This window comes from Drosophila serrata, unplaced genomic scaffold, assembly GCF_035046125.1.
Source record: "Drosophila serrata isolate PLE 108 unplaced genomic scaffold, ASM3504612v1 contig_240, whole genome shotgun sequence".
Lineage (NCBI taxonomy): Eukaryota > Metazoa > Arthropoda > Insecta > Diptera > Drosophilidae > Drosophila > Drosophila serrata.
Genome location: NW_028257138.1, coordinates 8,580,218 through 8,604,133, shown reverse-complemented (window position 1 = coordinate 8,604,133; position 23,916 = coordinate 8,580,218). Strand labels below are relative to the sequence as shown.

The 23,916-nt window shown below is 41.0% G+C and overlaps 1 protein-coding gene across 4 annotated transcripts in view; it reads right to left on the bottom strand.

The window, feature by feature from the left end:
* Positions 1–23,916, bottom strand: part of ab (BTB/POZ-zinc finger protein abrupt) — a 57,009-nt gene that overhangs the window by 6,854 nt on the left and 26,239 nt on the right. For 2 of the 4 annotated variants that reach the window (XM_086831112.1, XM_086831111.1), the window contains exons 3-6: positions 21,484–22,288; positions 20,736–21,411; positions 20,355–20,642; positions 20,048–20,246 (exon numbers count right to left, since the gene is read on the bottom strand). In XM_086831112.1, the coding sequence (XP_086687238.1) occupies positions 20,048–20,246; positions 20,355–20,642; positions 20,736–21,411; positions 21,484–21,956 (1,636 nt within the window). In that variant the 5' untranslated portion in view covers positions 21,957–22,288. The remainder of the gene's footprint in view (positions 1–20,047; positions 20,247–20,354; positions 20,643–20,735; positions 21,412–21,483; positions 22,289–23,916) is intronic. The other 2 variants (XM_086831114.1, XM_086831113.1) reach the window with 1 other exon arrangement.

Genomic DNA, 23,916 nt, shown 5'->3' with positions numbered 1-23,916 from the left:
ATATGCGAACTGCGATTGTGCATATATATATATAGACCATATCCGATTCTAGTGGCGTGCAGGAACACACCTGGGCCCCCGAAACAGATATTATATCTTTTTGCATTCCGCCCGCTCCCATTTGCAGCTCCATTTTCACTTCCACAACAGCCACTTTCCCGCCTAGGGGTTTCGTTTCAATATTCGATAATAATAAATATTGAAAAATAAAACGCAATTTAATGTCTATGAAATTGCCAAGGCCCATGCCCAATATTGAGTCATTTATGGGATGGCCAGGGATTGGATCTAGTTTGGGTGCAGGAGGTCATGACGCAAGGCGACCCCAAAAAAAAGGAAAAGCTTGAAATCAAATTAAACAATTTAGTTCTGCCTTTGTGCGTGACAACTCAAGGGAGAAGGCAAACAATCCGACTGCATGAATATATATCAAGTGAAAAATACAATAAAATCCAATCGAATAAAATGCAGAAATACAATATGCAATATGCAATAGTGCCCAGGACCTATAGCCGGCTCTGTCTGGCGTATAAGAGCCATGGCATGTGCTTAGATGCACATGAAACATGCATGGTCGCATCGCAGTTTTCTTCAGTGAGCATCCCGATTGGCCGAGTGCAGCCAGGACATTCGTTGGAGGAGGAGGAGCAGGATGGGTTAGAGCTAGAGCCAGGACATTGCCGGCTGCCGATCGCCTTTGACCAGCCAAGCAGATTACGAATTTGTCACATTTGAAAAGACCGAACGAGAGTCCATGTGTGTGACAGGCACAAGAACAGAATCCTAGGGACCGACGAGAAGGACATTGTGTGTGGCCCCCCCTTATCAAATCAGGCATAAGATTTACACATCCTCCCGACATCCGATCCCTCTCCTTTCGGCCAGGTGCATTTTTCGTAAAGGATGCGTTTTGGCTAAAAATTAACTCACCTCCTCCCGAAAGAGGAATCCTACTGTGTGCGTTGGTCTGTGCGTAATTTCTCAGGCTCCCTCTCTTTTTATTTTTGGTTGTGCATAATTAATGAATTATAAAATGCAAAAATCTAATTTTTGCTAATAATTTAGCATGGGAAAAATGTCATTTTTTTGTAATACAACAAAGTAGTAGAAGAAAGACGAATAAAATAGAGCGTTACAAAGGATTATGATTAAAGGATAAAAAGGAAACCAAAATTTCTATGTTCTAGTATCGAAAATCCATCATAACTACGCCAAAAAGGCTTTAATTTCAATTCGGAAAGCATTCCTATGTTAGTTTTTAGCAGGTTAACAAAGCTGCATACTTCATTAAAAATGTGAATTTTTGTCCGATTTTTGCAAATTTTAGTGATGTAACCCTTTCCTTTTTTTCGAAAAATGGGAAATTTCGGAAAAAAAAATTTTGTCGGCCAGATAAAGCTAGAAAGATTCTCCTGTTGATGCTGATCAATAATATATATGATTTATAGGGTCGGAAATGACTCCTTGACATCATTACAAGCTTTTGATTAAAATGAAAAAATAGAAAATTACGTATACGTCCTGGTGTAAATAGTATTTGATCATAACTCAGCCAAAAATGAGTTAATTTCAACTTCGGAAAGTTGTTCTCTGTTAGTTTTTAATAGGTTAATAAATTAGCAGAGTGAGTTAACATATTAAAAAAAATACAAATTTTGACAATTTATGAAAATTTTAATAAAAATTTAAAAAAAAAATGTACAAAAAAATATTTTTAGCAGGATATGGCTAGATTGATTCGGCTTTTATTGCTGATCAAGAATATATATGATTTATGGGGTCGGAAATGACTCCTTCACTTAGTTTTAAGCTTCTGACTGAAGGTGCAATACCATTTTTTAATCGATTTTAACTATATTTTTCTATGAATATTTTTTGGACAAATCAAAATGTTAAAATCTCATAACTCAGTCAAAAAGGCATTAATATCAATTCGGAAAGCGTTGGTAATAAAACTGCATACTCCATTTAAGTTTTTTTTTTACAATTTACTTAATGAAGAAAACAATTTTCAAATCAAATTAATATCGAAATGTTCAAATCTTTAGACTTTGGAATGATCTACTTTTTGGCTTTCGTAATTGTTAATTTCCGTTCGCAAAGCACCCCCATTGCCCTACGATTAGGGATATTCCTGGGCGAGTCCTGGGCTTGGTGAGCACCTGCCATTGGCCCATCAATTATGGCCGCATGCGAAGGCATAGCTTATAATAACCCATCCGGTTATGCAAGACATCGGACATCGCAGTGGCCTCCGCACCCACATCAATTACCGAAGCGAAGCATTCAATCGCAGCGATGGAGTTAGGACTCGCTTCCTCTCTCCATACCGAGATTCCAATCCCTGTGCGAGGACTCGCATGTCGCGGTCCTGTTAGCGGCAATAGAAATTAGCTTTATTAAAGATAAAGCGACTATGGCGACTCGGGTAACATTTCCTTTCGCGCCAAGGGGCCATTATGGTGATTCCTTTCCCACCTACTGATACTACTCCTACTACTCCTTCCTCCTTCCTCCTGGTCTCGTTTTGCATTTCGAAAATGAACTGCAGAAAGTGGAGGTGCCGGCAAATAATGAATTTTTTTATATAAATCACTCGCGTCAATGGGCCGGGCCCATTGATATTATATCCTTTGGTGTTGGTGTGGTTCCCTCGTCCAGGGGTTAAAAAATAGTAGAAAGGGTTGACCCCGGGCCAAGGGTGCGTCGTAGGTGTGTTTAACGGTCATTTCTCGATGTTTTGCGATCGTTATCACCTCGCTTATTATTATTATTGTTATTGCTGTTATGCATATTTTGCCAGCGACGAAGCCTCCCTGTAATTTTTGTTCGTCCTTTTGTTCTTATTGGAATTTATTACTTAATAAGTTTCGGGGTGAAGGAAATGGCTTTCTTTCCTTTTTGTATTTATTTTTAAGGGGTTGCTTTCGGTCAGTCAAATTTTTACGAGCGCTCGCTCAGCAATATTTCCATTGCTTCTTTTGAATTTTTGAGAGTGACCATCAGTGAATCGGATTTTGGCGAAATAAAACTATAAAACTGGGTTTTTATTAATTTTTATGACCCCGTTTTATTTGCGAATTTTTGTGCCATAAAACGGGTCAAGTATCTCAAGGATATAACACAGATACAAATTGCCTGCATTTTTCCATCTCCACGAAAATAGTTGTGATTGAATTATGGATAAAGTGGATTACTCAGCCGGCAATTTCATATGCGGCCAAGTGTCGTAAAATCGTTGACCGAATTCATTAGATAGGTCCCTTTGACCCGCAGTTAATTAGCTTTCGGGGTTTATATTCCCTTCTTACCGATAAATGGAGGATTCGGGAAGGGGGGACTAGATTTATCTACAGAGAATCCACTTTAGATTTGCCAGTAAACTGCCCAGATGTCGGACGACACACGCCGGGACAATCCATCTCTGCATTTGTTTATCTTATAAATAAAACGCAGCCACAAAGGAAATACACACAAACCGAAAAAAAAATAAGAAAACAACAAAAAAATAAAATAAATATAAAAAAATGGCAAAGTTTTGTCCGCTGAGGGGGGCGTAAGGAGGCGGGGCCAAGCGGCACGTACGGCCAGCCAAAAGCCAAACGAAATGTTGTTTAAACTTTGCAAACAAGTTTGCTTGTTCGCCTTCTTTTCTTCCACTTTTTTTTTTCCCTCTTTGAATACTCTGCCAAGAGGTTGTTAAGGAATAGAAATCAAGGATAATTCTTTATAAATATATAGGAAGATTTTAAGGGAATGATAGGTTAAGCTTCTTTTAGTTGGTAAAACAGTTTTAGTCCATTTTGAATTGGATTTAAAACTAAGATATAACATAAGTTATTCTCTATCTATAGGATATATCTCTTACTGATAGATATTACCTTAGTGAAAGATATATTTGTAACTGTGAGATAACTGTATGTATCTCTACCTATAAGATATGCATTCTATCTCTTAGATTTATTAACTTTTGCTATGTATCTATTGTGGTTCTCTATTCATGAGATCCGTATAGATATATAGGATAAAAAGTAGGTTCTGTACAAAGGCTAATTCTTATTTATCCTGGTTAAAAATATCCCTAAACAAATCAAATTGGTATCAGGGATCTACAACAATTTCTTCAGAAGAAGAACCCTCCCCTAAGCTATAATCAAACCTGAACCAATCACTTGTTCCAGTTACTCTCGAAACTCGTAGAGTATTAAGGGTCTTCGGTACCCTTTTCCTTTTGCACCTTTTTTTTTGTAATCTTATTGTTGTCCCTGCATACACATGTACATGTGTACGTGTGGGCGACTTCGGTTCGGTTCGCATTCCCTCATAGATAGCATTTGAAATTGAAAGCGAAATTGCCGTTGAGCATGTGTGACGACAGTGGCGGAGTTCCGCACGGAGGACAGGATGGAGGTGGACACCGAGTGATATATGAACTGGCAGGCGGCGGTGGACATTTCCCCACCGAAAAAAATACCGACATCAGCAATGACATCGCCCATCGACAGAGGAGCAGCAGCAGCATCAGCTTTGGATAACAACAACTAAGGCAAAAGAAATAATGGTAAGTGACGCTTTGGATGCATATTCAAGGCGGACACATGCCAAGATCGAGTCGAGAAGTTTTGTGTGCACACCGGGATGGGGAGTGGAACGATTGGGAGTATGGGATATTTGGGGATTCGTGGAGGATATCAAGGATTCCAGGATGCGGGAAAAGCTCGACAGCTGCTCCTTGGCCTGTGACGAATGTTGATGGCCCCGGCCGATAATGCCGTTTGTTTGTCTGCCTTTTCTTTTCTTTTTCCATTTCTTTTTTTTAACTTTTGAAATGAGAAAAGTTTTAGTGCGGCAACGTGTTTTTAATATGATTGAGAGCAGATTTCTTAGAGTCCTTCGAAGCAAACTGAGGCCAAAGTTATTGCGATCAAATTCGGGGGAGTAATTTTTATGGATAGTGGGAGTGGAATTGCGTTTTAATAAATTTGGGAGATAATATTAATAATAATATTAACTAAGATAAGATATTAAACTAAATTGTATTGAATTGAAAATTATAAAAATATTGCCTTGGGATATATTGCAGATTTAATTATTAAAGTTTGAAGTTGGGATGTTTTACTATAAATTCGATCGAAACCATTTCTGCTTACAATAACGTGATTAGAATGAAAATAGAGGATGTAACTCAACCGGAAATTAGGTAACACTTTACATAAGCTAAAATCCCAAAAAGACTATCTTCAACAGACTTAATATTGAACATAATATTTAAATAACAAATTAATTTAAATATTTATAAACACCATCACCTTTTTTTTATTGACATTTCCACCTATTATATGTATTAAAAGAAATCCAAATCAAGAACGTCTTCTCCCTCAGTTTAGCACAAAAAGTGTTGCCTACTTAGGCGGGCACTTGCAGGCCCAGGAATCGAAATTAGCCTCGTTTTAAGCGGCGGAGCCAAGCTGGTGGTGGCCATAAATTAGTCAGTCGGTCCAGTTGGGACACACACACACACACACCCGCACACCCACTCAAATTCACACACACACATACACATATGAGAAGATAAAGCGAGCGAGCAAGTTAAAAAGGATAAATCGCTTGTGTTCATCGCTCTTCGCACATAATAAATGTATCTTTTACTTGCGCCGCATGAGGAGCGTAAGTAACTCCCACCGTGAGGATGCCCAAGAAAAAGCCACCCACTCACACACACACAAGCAGAGAGCAACACACACACACACACCCAAGTTCATGTATGAGTTGTATATAAAGTTAACAGCATTTGGCTATCTTTTTGCAATTGATGTATTACACATAAAAGTTTTCAGCTCTCGCACACACAGGCTCACTTGAGCATCCCATGTACTATATATTATCTATGCCCCCACCCCCCCCTCCACATACCCCCTTCTAACCCCCCTCCTCCTACCCTCTATATGTGTGTGTGTGTGTGAGGGCAAGTCCAAGACATTCACGAGACCACGTCCGCAAACAAAACGCACGCATACAATTACAAAACTGATACACATATACGTGTGTCCCTTATGCCAGTATCCTTAAATTTGTGTGGATGTGTGTGAATGGTCGAGCTTAGGGGGAGGAGAAGTAAAAGGGGGTGGTGGGTTCCGGGGCAAGACAGCAAAGGAATATTGTTAACCGACTACAAAATAAATACGAAAACTTTTAATGCCCCCGGCTGCCGAGGCAAACGTTGAAAAATGCTTTGCCTTCGTACACACATACACACACATGGATATAGAACACTCACACACACACACTGAACACACACACACTCATAGACAGACAAAGGACAGCTGGGACGGACACACGAACGTCTTCGGACTCATTGCCACTTGCAAAACCCAACTACATACAGACAGACCGACAGACAGACTTCAACTACACACGAACACTTTCACGGAGAAGGATGAAGAGGAGGGGGAGGAGGATGAGGCTGGCAGCAGTCCTTTATCCTGCCATCTCCCTCTGACACTCACATCCCCCCCCATTGACGTGGGTGTGCGTGTAAGGACATATGCATGCGAACCCTTACGTCCTCTTACCCTCTCGCGGCCCCATAACTCATCTATCAATTTTCACGTACTTGGACCGCAGTTGCCCCTGCTTCGTCCTTCGTCCTTACACCCTCCTCCCCGGCAATTGTGATTGTGTGTTGGTGTTGTGTGTCTGGACCCAAGAAGAAGGCAGGCGTCTTATTGCCGAAATGTTGCCGTTTTGCCATCTTTCCCGTGGGCCAAAAGAAACTTAAGCGCACAGTGGGTTGAAAAATTATTCAGAGATATATATTAATTATAGCAAAGAACCTGCCTTTAATTACTGATTGTGACTAATTAAACATTTTACAATAGATCAACATGCATGGAAATCTGTTGTGACAAAGCCTGATTACAGAAGCTAATTATAAAATGTATTATTATTATTATTGCAACAAAATTTGTATAGGGATTTATAGACATAATTTAAATCAAAATCCCTTTGAGTGATAATGTGTGTGTAATAGCATTAAATTTGTGGCTATGGAAATCTTTTCTTTACCAAGTTAATTAGTTTTATTTATTAACTATTAAACTGACAACTTTTTATTTAAATGTAATATTCTTGAAAGCAGAAATAAATAGAAGATACTAGGGGTAACTAAAGACTTCAATCTTTATAATTGTATATTGTATTATGTAGTATACTATTTTCCAAAGCTTCTATTATGTAACTCATAGTTATATTAATTCTATAAGTTATATATTTTTAAACTTAAATGACTTATGTATATATATTTTTTTCTCTACTTCACAATCCTTTTTGGATTCCTCTCATCATCCCACTGTCTTTTGTGCCTGGTTTAAAACCGAACCCGACTCCTTTGGGGTCTTGTGTACTTAAAGTTTTCTTCTCGACATTCGCACACACTCACTCACTTACTCACCGCACAACTACACACACACACACACACACACACACACACACTCTCCAGGAGCACACTACACACACTCACACACAATACAAGAATGGACCCAACAATGAAAGCTGACAGCCCCAAATGTCATTCTATCTTGGCGGTCATTAGAACGGAGTTCACAAGGTGAAGGGGGGAGGTGGGTTGGGGGGATGGGTGAAGGGTTGCGCCAGGACACGGAGCCTGCGGAAGGCAGGCGGCAGGCAGTTCGGTGAGCGATGTTCCCTTCCTTCCCTCACAACGTCTTCTTGGGCCAAGATTATCTCCTTTACTTTTGGTGGCAAGAACTTTTTGCCCCTCGTTCGTCCCTGCTTCTTTGCCTCAAGATATCCTTGCTTCTTGGTCCTTGCTGCTGCTGCTGCTTCTTCTTCTTGGTTGTCTGTTCTATTCGATTCGGTTTTTTGGCTCGGTTCTGCATGAAGTATTTTACTCTTTTTCCATACACTCACCGCTCACTCTCTCTCTAACACACACAGACACACACATTAAGTTTTAGCCCCATTGTTTTTCGTTGTCCTTGTTGCCTCATGCAACTAAACACACACACACACACAGGACCCTTATATATGTATCTCTCTTTCTGTGTGTATGTTTGCTATTGATGCGGCTAGTTTGATGTATTACCCCAAAAAACGAAATGTCTGTATCGCTTATGCGGGGCTCTACAGCCATGGAATGGAATAGAAATGGGCATTTTGGCATTTCGATTTAGTGGCTCACACACATACACATACATGCTTATGCCTAAAAGCGAGACAAACGATGATTACGCCATTGCTTGCTCTCATTCTAACACACACACACGCGCTCTCTCTCTCTCTCTCTCTTTCGTCTCGTGCCATCTCTTTCACTGGTTTTTCCTGCCTCAGTTGCCCCGTCTCTTTCATGCGGGCCTTTTTATGGGCATTTTGTATAATACATCATCGACAAACATGTTTGCAAAGTGTGTACGAATATTATATGGGAATCTAAGTTGTTGTTGTTGTAAGGATATAGCTCTCCCCTCCCTCCCTTCCTTCCCAACCCTTCCCATCGCCCCCCCCTCTATCCTGCACCTAGTTGTTGCTGTTATTTTCGGTGCTTTTTGTTGCTTTTTGCGCCGCACGCTTTCGCTCTCGTGCTGGCTTTGCTTTCGTCCTGCGAAGAAGAGGTGGGTGGGGAGAGGGGGGAGGGGGTCAGTGTTTGGGGCGCCAGGACTCGTCGGAACAATTGCAAGGACATGTGCGATGGATGCTGACGTTGACGCCAATGGTGTCGGTAATGGAATGGCAATGGGCAATGGGCAATGGGCGAGAGAATGCTTAGGCCCAGGACATGCTGAAGGGGGTTGCTCGAGAAGATGGATGTGCGCCCGGTTGTGTGTGTGTGTGTGTGTGTGGTTGTATGAGTGTGTGTGTGGCGAGGGTCCGAAATGTATTCGCTTTGAATTATTCCAAAATATACAGCAAAAGAGTCGGGCAGCGACGTCGACAGCAAAAAAGTTTGCCCAAAGTTTGTCCCTGTGTGTGTGTGTGTTTTCTCTCTCTCTTTCTCTCTTTGTGTGTGTGTGAAAGTCCTGCGTGTGTTCTTGTGTGTGTGAGTGGCTTCGTCTCGGTTAGTTTGGCGTACAGTTTTGTGAATTTGAATTAAATGTACATAGTTTTAGATTGCGTAATTCATTAGTACAGGCTGCAGCAGCCTCGCACCCCCAATGGAACTGGACCTGAATCCTGGACTGAGCATCAGCACCACCACCCCCCAGTTACCTCCCAATCCAACCCACCACCACCACCACATCCCCCCCCAAAAAGGCGTCAGCACGCACAGCCAAATGATGAACGATGCGGTCGTATGTGGTTAACGTTGCCGGGGATTAGGCTATGCGCTTGGTCCACAAAAACTAAAGAGTGTGAGTATGGGGTCCAGAGATGGCAATGAGAGGATGCTTCTCAATAGAACAGGATATGGGGTTGAGAGGGGGGTTCTGGGGATTTGTTTAGGTGTGTGTGTGTGTGTGGCGATTTAGATGCCGGGAACATTCACCGAATAGCTTAAATAGCTCAAGGAGTTCCAGTCATTGTGGGGAGCTGATCTTTGGGTAAACTAAGCCATAAGCAAAGGAAAGGGGTTTAACCATCGAGGGTTTTATTTAAAATTTTATAGATTAAGTAAATCATCTAAAGTGTTTATATTACTAATTATTCAATCTAGTTTTGATGATGATTTTATATTAATTTCTTACTCATTAAACCCCTTAACTCATATTAAAATTCATATAAGACATTAACTAATTAGCAAAACTACCAGCTTATAATCCTCCTAAGATTTCTCTATTTTAGGATATTTTAAAATTAAACCCCCAAACCTCTTTTTTCATGCTAAAATCCTTCTTCCTCTAAGACTAGGGATCCTTTGTGGTTGCGAGCAGCTGTGTTGATGGTAAAGCTTCCTTTGAAAGAAGAGTGTCTCGCCGCAAAGATGAATTGCTTCAGTCAGTCCCTCTCCATATCCTTACCCCCTTGTGTTTCCTTCATATCCTGGCCATTCTAGCATATACAACCAACCCTCCAACCATCCATCCATCCATCTGTCCAGCTAACCAGCTATCTATCCAAAGCTATCCAATGCTATCCAAAGCTATCCAATGCTATCCATCCTTCTATCGAACACTTGCGCCGCACTATTTACGGTACAATTTATTACTTTATGAGCAGCGAACTAACCGGGAAACCCGGTGGGGGGAATCCCCTTCCTTTCTCGTCCTGCTTTTGTTTACGGACCAACGATTGTATTTAACTTTTCCACGAAGGCGGGTTTTTGCAAAAGTGGGTGGCTTTGAAATGCGATGGTAATGAATGTATGAATTTAGAACGCAACTGCAAAACTGGCGAGACAGTTGGGCGAGATAGTTTTCCCCTCTCCCCCCTTGGAAAAACCCCCTTTGTCGCAACCCTACCCCCATCTTTAAACCCCTCTCTCATCTTTGTATTCATCATCATGAGGTGGGAGGCGATGCGGTTGGGAGGCAGGACAGGAAATGAGTAGAGGAAGTTTTAGTTTCATATTCGCACGGTTTGGTTCCAGGGGCGGCCCAAGAGGGGGGAGCGTTGTTGAAGGGGGGTTTTTTGGTATAGTATTTTTGGAGAGTGTCCCGGGAAGGAGGACGTGGAGGCCATGCTAGATTGGCGGTGCTTGGGCGCTGGCGATGTTGGCACTGTGGTTTCCAAAATGGGGGGTTTTCTAACCCCTTGCTCCACAGCTCTATCTATCTCTCTCTCTCATAGAGAGAGTCCTCTATGTGTGTGTGTGTTAGAAACTTTGAATTGTATTGAAATTGTATTTTGTTAAAATTCATGTTTGTTATTGCTGTTTTAGTTGTTGTTTAGTTGTCGCTCGTTGGCCAACCATTTTGTCGGCCTCTCTAGCCTTCTCTATCTAACTATCTATCTCTTTTTATGTTAGCCTGTGTGTGTGTGTGTGTGTTAGTGTTTGATTGCGGCCCACTGGTCGTATGAGTAATTTCATTTGACTGCCTTTCTACTCTTTTTTGGGTTTATTTTGGTTTTTGCGTGTAATTTTCGAACAAAAAACCCCCACCGAAAAACTCTTGTTCCTTTACATTTCCCGGCAAATGTTGGGGTTTTAAGTTTTTGGCAAAACACAAATAGTACAAAATAATATTACAGATATAGAGAATAAAAGGTGGTTTTTAGAGAGAAGAGGGGATTGGTCTAAGCTAAATCAATAAATAGAATAGGACCAAAAAAGAATGATTTTTTTTATTCTAAATAAAAGTATGGGAAATTAGATTTTCATGGTGTTTTATGCTCAGTTATAGGGGATTTTTTTGTTAAGGGTATATAGATGATTTTGTAAAAAGTGTTTTAGAGAAAAGGAATATAGTTTCTCTATTAAAATTATTATTTTCCTGTGCAGTATATTGATGACTATATTTTGTTTCAATAAACTATTTGTTATTATTCTTCAATTGAACTCTATTTCAACTATATCATTATTTCTTTATTTATTCATTTATTGCCGGGTATCTTATGGTCTTGGCTTTGTTTTTAAACTTCTAACACTTGAAAGAGGCGTTGCCAACACTCTTTTTCCTTCTTTCTTGTTTTGTTTTATTTTGGGTCAAATACTGGACAGTGAAACGAGCCAAGGAAATACATCATCGACACGTTCATGGGTGTAGGCATAACGAACTCGAATGGTGAACCCCATGGTAGAGAGGTCCTGCTCCTCCTGCTCCTCCTGCACCCACTTAGGCGCAGGATTCGATCGCACAAATTGCTCATTGCTGAGGAAATATTTGCAATAAATTTAGTTTATGGCGTCGGCTGTTGGCGCTCCAATGCTTGCCTGACTGACATCCCTCTCTACGACCCTGTTGTGCGGGGGGGAAGTCCCTTCCACACACACACACTCACGCACATTTAACCTCGTTGTAGGTGGTTGTGTTGGCCGCCTGTCAAAGCCTAAATTATATGCGACTGTGTGTGTGTGTGTGTGTGTATGTGCGTTGGCATGGGATATTTGGAAATATTAAAATGCAGAGCTTACCCCTCACATATGTAAGCGTGTACGTGTTGGTTTATTGATGTAATATCCTTCAATTATTATGGATATTTGGCGCATTCCCGCACAGCTGAATTTTGATGTAACCAAAAATGTGGGGTATGGCGACTTGAAACCGCAAAAGAGTTATTTCTGTTCGCTGTCCAACCTTAATTAACTGACCTCCAGCTTGGCCTGTCAACTAAAACCGGGGGTTACCCATCCCTCCCCCAATATCCTTTGTATCCCATCTATCTCTTCTTCTCGAAAACCAAATCCAACCCATTGGGATGTGAAAGACACACACACACACACTCAGGGAAAGAGAGATCTGAAGGAAATGAAATGCAAACAAATGTGTGTGCTTGTGTCTGTGTGTGTGTGAAAAGGATATGTAAGATGTAAGAAGAGGTCGCTGAGTGGAAGCCCGGAACCGAGGAGGGTGGAGTCCTGGGCAGCAACTACTTTCGCATGTGCGGCAATAATTCATCCATTAAAAGGGATATCAATGCGTCAGAGGTGGAGGAGGTTTCCGAAGGAGGGGGGTAAGGCCAGCTTGTTGGGCAAGCTGAGACCAGGACCAAGCAGGAGTCGCAGGATGATATGCGGTGGCAACGGGGTCAAATGGAAAAAGGCCGAGCCGAAGCAAAAGACTTCTCTCGTCTTCTGCCCCTTGAAAACCGCACGCACACAGACAGGCATACATATGGAAAACCACCCACAATACCACCCAATTTTCTAACATTTCTTAATAAACACTGAAAGAAAATGTTGTAATTAATTATTATGATTCTAAAAGAATTTAGGAGAATGTTTAAAGCATGTTTTTAAGAGATAGTTATTATTTTTGTATATTAGAAAACATCATTGCATTGCTTTAGACACTTTAATTAATGAATTTGTATACCTAAAAACGAGGAAATTAATGGGCTGTAATAACAAATCATTGCATACTTTTAGACACCTTTATTTTTGATATTTCAAATCTCTAAATAACTCAACTAAAAAACTTTATATGCCGTGTAAAGTTAAAGCTTAGGAATCTTAGAACCTGTAGCACTTTTTTGGTTGAATTTATTTTCCTGAATTAAAAGGATTTCTTCTGCGTAAAGTCCCTATAAATTTCCCTCAGTGTAGCTATCAATAGAAGCTGCAAAACGAAAGCCGAAGCCCCGAGTGATAAGCGAAAAATGCCGACAGATTGCAGTCGCCAAAACGAATCGAAGCCGAAGAAGGAACTTTGGAGCCGAAGAAGAAGGCCAAAAAGGACCTCAAATGGACTCGGCTCTAAGGACTCAACTGGAGAGCAGGACCCACACACACACACACACAGATCGGCATCCATATGGATTTATGTAAATTCTATGCCCAGAAATGACCTTTTTGCCAAAAGGTAGTAGTAGGTTTTTTTCGGGGGGGAGTAGAGGTAGCTCTGTCTTTGACTTTTGTAATATTTTTGTTAGAAATAAATTCGCATTTGAAACGGATTCGGATTCGGATTGGGATTCGGATTCCGATTCCGACTCGGTAAACGAATATCCTTAAGCATAGAAGGATGTATGTGTGCCGAAGGATGCTTTGTTGCTACATACGACGAAGACCACTTGAATTTAAAATACAACGTGGCAAAAAGGGCCAACCCCTTGGCTTGGGATTGAAAAGGAGCTGGGGGGGGGGACTGGACTAGAAATTGGGCTTGGGTTTTGGGTTTTTGGAAACTCGAGTTTCAACCCCGTCCAGCTCACCAAATAGTTTTAAGCGCAAAACTTTTGCATTTTCCCCCATTCGGTATTCGGTGTCTCTGTGTAAGTGTGCGTTAAGCTCAAGTTGAGGGGAATTTTGTTTAAATTTAATGTATTTTCTATGGCAAACACTTGTCCACACACCCAGCACAAATATATACATATAACAGACCAACAACCTATTCCCACATACATAATAATAATGGTTTTTCATTTCCATTTTTCGCATCTATTTCCAAACTGTGTGTGTGTGTGTGCGTGCAAAACAATTTCATTTGAAGTTTAAGCAGAAAATTAGAATTTTCAAGTGTTGCAATGGGTTTTCCATCCCTACTCCCACTCCCGCACAGCCTTCATGTGTGGAAACCTGTCTGTTGTCCATGGGTCCTTGGTCCTTGGTCCTTCGTTTTTGGGTTTTCTGGTCTGGTCCTGGGCTTTTCCTTTTGGCCCGAGTGCTTGTGTGTGTGTGTGTGGTGTGGGCGCACAATGACATAATCCCTCATCTACATAAACATTAGAGCTGGAATTTAACTCAAAAGTTTTTAGTTTCGGTTTCGTTTTCGGTCCATCCCCCAATTCATCCCGTTTCCTAGTCCGTGTGTGCGACCGAAAGTGTCCTCGTTGCCGGCACTTTTGCCACTTTGTTGCCCAGCCTCCTCCTGTCGCATATCCTGTATCCTGTATCCCCTTCTGGCATAGGCCAAGGGGATATCCAACTTATATACTCCAACGCACACACACACACACACATCTCTGTGTGTGTCCATATTCACCAACACTCACTTGAGTGTGACGTGCAGCAGATGGAGTTTTTGAAATTAATTTGATAACATTTTTGTTTTGTTTAGTTTTCAAAGCCGGGGCGTGGCCCCTCCCTAAAAATATCTCCCTCTATAGATATTTTTATATACACAGAATATATGTATATTTGAAAATTATTTGCAACAATTTTTAGATGGAGCAATGCTGAAAAGTAAATTCTTTTCGGTTGATCAATGCAAACGGCTAGCATTCTTTTTTTGAATTTCAATTAAAAATTTTGCTATCTGCATATTGCAGCCTGGTTTTTACGTACAGAATATTAGAAAATTTTATAAAAAAAAAACACCCAAAAGTAATCCAAACAATAGCTGGCTTACAAATAACAAGCTTTGTCTCAAACAAAATAAAGTTTTTAAAATGCTTGACTTTGTGAAATAATTGGTTTTTGAAGTAGACAAAGCGAGTAAATGTTCTGACTTTTGTAGGGATATTAGTATTTATAATTTTTAGGAATAGATTGCTAGAAATATTCTTTAATTGAAGTTCAATTTTTCAATTTTCAATTTTTTAAATAGGAATAACTATCTATCTTGAACCCTGTCCTTTGGAAAGCTTTTGCTGGGTATCCTTCAACCTTTGTCGGGACTTCTTTTAGTTGCTAACTTGGCAATGACATAACAATGTCCTGCACAAGGATACATTAAACGATTTGCCGCTGGTCCAGGATACAGGGATACAAGGATACAGCTCAAGCTACAGATACATGCGATAGACGCACGCACTGCAAATGTATTTCCAATCATTTTACTCATTATCCTGGAAAAGTTTTGCGCCCTCGCCCCCCTACAACATGCGAGGAGTGCGAGTGTGTGTGTGTTTACTTGAACATTTTCATGTCCTTCGCTCATTTGCAGCAGCTGGAAGGAGACCAGTGCTGAGGCTGGCCACACTAGGCGCGGTGAGCTGCCACAGGACTAAAACAGGACTCGTCTCACACATATACACACACCATACAAGTGTGCGGCGTGTTGGCGTTAATGGTTCTTGATGAAATGAAATAATGGGTGCGTTTATTCACGTAATGTATTTGTATTTGTTACAGCAACATATACACATACACATATTTACAATAATAACACAGCTCGTAAAATGAATAACTGAATGGAATGAATGATTGAATGCCGGATGGAATGAAAGCGGCGCCCAGGCGACGCCAACAAAAAGGGCGGCTCTACACACTCTCTCTCTGTCTTTCTGGCTAACAAAACGCTTTTCGTTAGTTTTCATTATTTTCCGCATTTAAGCGTATTTATTCCGTTGTTAATCGAATTTATTAAATGCAAACACGCCAACAAATGTAGTTCCTTTCCCATTCCCAACATCTGTATGTATGTCTACAAGGGAGAAGGAGCAGGAGCAGGACCCGGCACACGCACCTTAAGCCTCCTGTTTAGTTTTGGGTGCGTTTTGTTTGGCCAGGAAAATAATGTTTCTCGCATGCTTATTGCCGGCTGCTAATTTTACGCATTTCACGCAGCAGGAAAACAGGAGGAAAAGGAGTCAGGAGTCCTGGTAGTGTACGTCATTAAATGTCTCTATATTTCGCTGGGTCTTACACAGCCATTATCTTCAACACAGAGATTGTAATCCCTTTCGTGGGCATACACACACTTTGTGTTATCAAAATAATGCCAAAGTCACTGGGAATATAATTACAGGGAAAAAGGGATGCACTTGATAGTAGAGATCTTATCGATCTAGGATTAAGACTTCATTAAACTTAAATAAACTATAAAAACCTATGTGAAATGAAGTCAGAAAAGCTTCATCTACTATTCAAATATTTGAAGCTTGATATGTAATAGTTATACATCTTAAGACCCCCGTATTCTTTCTATCAATTGATTATTATAACAAATTCAACTCTAGGGTATATCATTGTTGCAACTCTCTTCGCCAAAAATGACTCACCAAAAACTAAATACATTTTTCAGGACATCAAGACAAGGACTCATGACAGTTACAGGGCAAGCGATTTAATCAGACTTTCCTTGATGGCAATGTTTTTCAAATAAATAATACTTTACTTTACTCTTTTTTGAGCTAAGCAATGCTGCAGTCTATGGAACTGGTAAAAGATGGACACAAGGCACTGAAAAACAAGTGCAGTTTTGTGAGCAGCTGGCAAATAGAAGCCAAAACCCAAAGAAAACCAAAAATCGAAAGAAACTTTGCGCATTAGCTAGCCCAGAGACAGCGCCAGTTGGTCCAGCCAAGTTCGATTCCTGCACTCCTTCGTCCTTCGTCCTTGGTCCTGCCACACGCCCTGGCTTCCGGGAAAAACTTTTGCATTTGATTTTGGCCAAGAAATGAGCCACTACTCTGGCCTCATATGTCAGCGATTTCTAGCCCTTTTTGATACCATTTGTTTGCATTTTAAGCTTCGCCCACGCCAAAATGCATTGGTGTTCGCACCTCGCCAGCTGCCAGGAAAATTTCCTCCTTTTTCTTTTCTTTTGGGGGGAGAGAAAAAGATTTTCCTGATTTGAAGTCAGCTATCTTGCACACATGGGCCACCCCTTTGCTGTTATTATTTTGGCTGCCATTTATTTGCTGTCAATGTTTGGGGGGCCACCAAACCAAATCCTCTACAGAAACTGAAGTCCGGAACCACCCACCTGACGAGGTCGCCACAGCCGCCGGCCTGGCTGTCCGCTTTCTTTTCCTTTCTTTTTTTTTTGTGTGTCTTGCTGCTATCATTTTCATTTTAAAATGTCCTCGGCAACGACAGCGAAGACGCCTTCTCCTGGCAAGGGTCGGGTCCAGCTTTGCGATGTCCTGCTTTCTTTCTGCACAGTTCTTTTAGGACACTAACAGAAAAACTAGGTAGTAAATGTAAGATAACTTAGTTTTACATTATGTTTGATCTATAAAGAGCGAAGAATGTGGACTATCGGTTAAGGAGAACTATAATTTCCAAATATTTAGGAAAGGATTTAATCTTTAAAGTTAGCAAAATCACAAAACCAACTACCAATTAGGTTTCTAAGACATCTCTTAAGATCTCTACTAAAATGTACATCAATTCTCTAGCTCCCTTTTATAAAATTCAACTTACAAAATACCCAAAAATCTTAATTTATTTAAAATCTTATATTAAACTCCCCACAATTTCTTTCACTGCACATTTTCGCCTGTTATTCTAGGTCCTTTTTTGTGCCGCCTGCTTCTCGAAGACAATTTCAAAAGGGGGGCTGAGGGCTAGGATCCTGGCCGGGGCCACTTTATAAATGTTTCTGCAATGGATTTCTGCAAAGTAAACTTTTTCCCTCTTTTCTCGTTCGTCTTTTGTAGTTTTTCGGGGGGAATCCCGCATCTGATTGCGAGTGTGTGACATTTGTGGGGGCGTTCCGAGAGGACAGCGGGTAGGCAGGAGACCGAGGACCAAGTAAATATATTAAAATGCAAACCCAACTCATATTACTGGGGGGACAGAGGAGATTCTTGAGGGGGGGAGAGGCGGACAGGACTCTCTCAGCTCTCAAGTCCTTGCGCACACATGTGCGCAATTTCCAAGTCCGTTTTCGGCCATTGCCAATGCCCACCAAATAAATCGAATGCACAAAAAAGCAATAAAACGAAATAAAATCTAAATATATAAGGAGTGTGTGTGTCTCGAGTGTCGCCCTTTTTTTTTGGGGGGGGGGGGGGAAACAGAAGGCAGGCAGGCAGGAGGAAAAAAAAACTTATCATTTTTATCATTGCGCAAAAGTTTATCCTTTTTGCTCAGGCCGTTAATATTTTCGATTCGGATTTCCAAATGGCCAAGAAAGAGTCCTGGGCTACGCCCTCGCTTTTCCTTTTTTTTTTTGGGCCCTGTTCGGAATTTCAAATGACTTTGGCTCGTCCCGAAGCTTATTGAATGTTTATGCTTTATTAAATTTGATTTCTTCGCCCAGGCCTGTCTCACTAAACTGACCAAGTGCTGGCCAACATTTGTTGCAATGATCTATGTGCCTTGAATATTAAACGAGGCTTAGGAATCCTTACAGGATAACGTTCAAGGATGCGAGTATGAGACGGAAGCCGAGGCTATTATCATTTTAATGCGCGTTAAATGCGACATTTGCGACATCGAACAAAGTGCGTGTCATGTGCTTAGCAGCACAACAAACAAGTCACAAAAAAATAGAAGAAAAAAAACGGAGGCAGGACTAAGGATCTGGTCAAATCATATTTGTAACGCCTTTTTCTTACACTGGGAATTAGGGGAGAGACTATGAAAGGGAATATATTTTAGACATAAGAAGGGAGAAGCGTCGAAATATTTTATAAAACAGAAATAACAAGCTCCTAACTCTTCAAGTACCAAAATATCCTACAAAATATCCTGCTAAACCTTTATTTGTTATAACAAAATCCCCTTTTAAACCCCTTATTTTCTCCAAGTGCCTGCGTTATCCTTCCGCTTACCAATCGAATGGTAATCATAATCACAATAACCGTAATAGCAATAGCAATGACCGTAGTTATATCGGTAGCAATAGTGTTTTTCGGTAATGGCAATAATCATTTTTTGTTGTCCGTTACGTAGAACATTTGCACATACGTGAATGGCACGAACATTACGTTTCGTATCCCCATCCGAATGTGTTTATAATCACATGACCAACAGTCGCCACATATCCATATCCATAATGCGACACGTGCTCCACGAATATTTCTTGGTCAGGATTGGGAAAAGGGGGATTTGAATGGGATCTCTTTGGTCTTGGGTTCTATGTAGGTTCTGATGGTTCTTATGGGCCTAATGATTGCCTTCCATATGGGCTGGTCAGCTCGTTAAGGAACACATCGAATATCGCAACAAATTAGATTTTGTTTACTTTGCACTAGTAGAGGGGGTCATTATAAGTGAGTTTCACTGCACTGCTTAAAGACTAAAGACTAAGACTACGACTTAAGATGATAGCTGATAGATACACATGACAATTAATCGATATCATATTTCAATATCCTTTAAATTAAAATGATTTTATCGGCTCATTGTTTATAATAGTTAGTTACTTTCAATAAATCCATAAATGCAAATCATATACAAATAGTACTCTTTCGTTTCTTTTATAAATCAAATACAACAAGCAAATTTTCGATAAATCGATAACATTTCTATACATTTTTCAAGTGAAAGTGCCAATTGTTGTTTATACTTTTTCACGAATTTATATTGTGTCTTATCTTATATATCTTAAATATTTATGTTTATAATGCCAATTCATTTCAATTTGTTTTGCTTTTAAACCCTATTTGTTTATCGATAAATCGACAGTTAGTTACTAATTAATTATCTGGCAAAATGCAAATCATATACTTAATCTTTTTTTGTTTTCTGCACACTCTTTATCCAATTTTTAAATTATACTCAAGAGGCAAATATTTTGGTTTCATAAGTGTAAACGAATAGCAAGCTTTAAATTGATATTGATATTTTTGAAAAGTTTTAATTAAAATTGGGACTTACCGAAATCACTTCCAATGCCAGAGGGTCCTGGCAGTAGACCAGGAATACCCTGCAGGCCAAGGAATGCATTAGGGAACGAATGGGAGCGCTGATTGTCGATGCCATCAAGAGTGCCATCGTGCTGACCATCTCCACGATCCGAGGGCTCCGTATCACTGCTATTTGAATCCTCTCCCGCACTCTGACCAAGATCGTGCTTCTAGAAAAGGATAACGAGATATATTTGATGAATTATAGTGTCACGGTTGCCAGAATCCTTTCCTTAAATAACTATATAAACTATATAAAAGTAGTATTCTCAACCCACCTGACTGGCCTGCTGTCCATTGCTGTTCTCCAATGCCTGTCCCAGCAGCGATTCCCTTAACTCCATATTCCTCTCTCGATCCTTGGACGTGTCCCGACCACTGCGATTCCTTGTAAGCGGATGCTGTCCAGCCACCGGAAAGTCACGATCAATAAGCAATCGCTCCGGACTGATGCCATGCTGGGCACGGAACAAATCAGCGCTCTTGATGCGCTTCTGGGGCGGCGGCGTTAGATGACTCTTCCGGCTGCCCTCCATTTCAACCAGGTCCCAATGATTGCTGCTGGCCTGGAATAGAGGATTAGGGGAAATAGAGGATTAGTTGAAAAGTTAAAACTTAAAATCAAGTCAAGTGCAAGCGCTTGGAACTGCACACTTTACTTTGCTGGGATTGGGATTGGTTGTTCTTACGGGCGACGCTGCCGAGGATGCCTTTAGCTCTTGGATGGCTGGTGTGCCACTGGCATTGCCACTTTGTCCGCTGGAGATGTTGTTGCTGCTGCTGCTGCTGCTGCTGCTTGCAGCATTGGCTGTTGCAGCGGCTGCTGCTGCAACGGCAGCAGTTAAAGATGCAGCAGCTGCTGCGGCTGCGGCGGCACTCGAGGCGGTAACTGGAGGCGGCACTTGTGGCGTGCTGAATGGTGAATTCAGGCTGCTGTTCAGGGATCCACTAGTATTATTATTATTGTTGTTATTGTTGCTATTATTATTATTGTTGCTGCTGCTGCTGCTGTTGGTGTTGCTGCTGCTGCCGCTGCTGCTGCTGTGGTTGTTGCTTGCATTATTATTGCTACTGATGCTCGTTTGATTCTGCATTAAGTAGCTGTTGATTTTATTGTGGTTACTGCTTTCAGTCAAATTGTTATTATTGTTATGACTGAGACTGTTGCCAGTCGTATTGTTATTGTTGCTGTGACTGAGGGCAGCAGAGAGAGCCTTGGAATAGGGATAACCACCATTGACATCCGCCAAACCGCGTATTTGCAGCAAATGAGCGGTCTTCAAGAAATCGGGCAACTGTTCATGGCTGACATTCACCTCGCCATTGTACATAAAGCTAAACAAAGGAAATTAAAAGATAAAATATAAATTATAGTACTTCTACTACTGTTATAAATGAATACAATACCTTAGCAGATTCTCAACATCATCGCATCGCACATCGCGCAATATGACAATTGGATGCTCGCAGGGATTGGCCTTGAGCAGCCTTCGGAAGTAGGGACTGCAGGCACTGAGTACCACCTTGTGGGCGGTAAAGGAACGCTCATCGCAGGCCAGCGTCACATCCACAAAGTCCTCCTCATCGCGCAAATGCCGGAATGAGCTAAGGATCGAGCTCTGGAAGTCATTCCATTTGAGGGCATAGTGCTGCTGCTGCTGATGCTGCGCCTGTGACAGATTCACCGAGGGTGGAGGCGTGGCCGGCGATAGGGAGGAGCCGGTGGCCGCCATCGAGAGTGAGGATAGCGAGGATAGAGCATGTGCAGCGGCGGCGGCAGCGGCAGCGGCGGCGGAGGAGGTCGCCGGCGGCGGAGGCTCCATTTTCACCACGCCCGCGTTGTTATTCTCCGCCGTCTGCAGCTGGGTGGACTCGGTCATTTATGTGGACCACGACCAGAGTCTAGCCGGGGTTGGGATCTATCTCTATATATTGGTTGGTTGGGTGATGGAACTGTCTTAATGGACCCGCGTACGCTGCTCCTTTTGTGGCTAATTCCTTGGCTATTGTCAAAGGCTTCTTTCTGTTTGCTTTTGTGGGCTTTGTGTCCTCGTTCTCTCTTTTCTTTTGCTGGATTTTTCTTTTTTTGGCAAATATTTGCGTTGGATTTTCCGGCGGCTTCTCTGCTAATTCGGCGGCAATCTCGCACGGCCTTTGTCCATTTTCACCGGACCCTGTTAGCCGCGGCGCCCATGGACGGAGCTACAAATCGCTGCAAGAGAGGGAAACATAGAAATTGAGTTTAGTTTTGGTTTATACATACAATTGCTCGGGCAGGTGGGCCAATCATTAAATATTATTACCAATTATTCATACATAAGCAGCGGGACCGGGACGCTGCCGATTGCCGCTGGATCCGCGGTTGGTCTAATGAAACCATTAATTACGTGAGGGGAGACCCAAGAAACCCAGGGAACCCATGGTACCCACCGTAGCCACCGAAGCCACCGAGAGCGGGCCACTTGTCGGGGGCATTAGACGCAAATCAATTTAATTTAACCGTTTACAAGCCACAAAACAATGGAGCTGAAGTTTGACCGCCACTCCTGAGATCTTTGACATACACTTGAAGAAAAAATCAATCAAGAAATGAGCAATCTATGAAGATTGTAAGTGTTTCTAGAAGGTTTTTCTGTATATTTTTTATATTTGAAATTGTGATATTCATTTAATAAGGCATTTAACCATCACCATAGCTTTTATTTCAAAACGATATTTAGAATTTTACATATCGATATATTCGACTTAATATCGTTAAATTTGCTAAATAATTATAAAATAATATACAAATACAATTTCAGATGTATTTATATTTCATAGATAATAAATTTCATCATGTTTAACATGAAATTCACCGACTTTTCAGTAATAAACCTATCATAAACGCCCGGTAACATTTCAAAAACTTCAATATTATCGATAAATAATCAATAAAATTTGAATATCTTTTTCCAAATACATTTTAAAATAGATTTCTTTAAGTGCTTTAACCAAAATAATTGTACAAGATCATTAGAAGAGGTAACCATCCATCTTCTGTGTGTGTGCTCCCAAACCCAAAAACCTGATCGATGTACCACCATCAAAATATTTATAAACGCATTCATCTCTCTGGTCTTGGATTACACTCACTGCGAAGATTCGGATTACAATCTCTGTGATCGAATTTGGGTATGAGGGCGGAACTGACCATTCCCCTGAATATATTTTTATTCACTTCCCACCAATTCCTTTTTGGTTGCAATTGGCGCCTGCAGTTGCAGGTTTGTTACAAATTCTTCATGGTTTATGCTGGAATTCCGTTCGAAAATCATGTTCATGGGCACTCGTACTCGTACTCATACTCATACTCGTACTCGTTCAGTTACTCACTCACTTTGACTCATGGGTGTCTGTTGATTAATGATGGCGCATTTTAAACTCGATTATGGCCATCACTTTTGGCCGTGACTAAGACAATCGAAGGAGGCTGGTCAGCAGTGCACACATTTAATTGGTAACTATGGAATTACCAGGTAAGGGTGAGTTTTGTAATGAGTGAACGGCGGAGAAGTGGGTTGAGAAATTGAACTACACGTGTAGTTTGGGGAATTTCGAAGGGATTGAAGATTTTGAAATAATTAAACTGAATTACAAAGTAATCGGTTGTGATACTCTTTAAATGAAAAAATAGTTTACTTAAGGTATTTAAAGAGGGAAAAGTTTAAGTAATATAATCGGAAATACAAAAGTTCTGGCATTGTAAGTCTTTCTAGGGTATTTTATTTTTAGTCAGATGCTTAAAACACAATGAAGGAGTGATTTCCGACACTATAAATCATATATATTCTTGATCAGCAT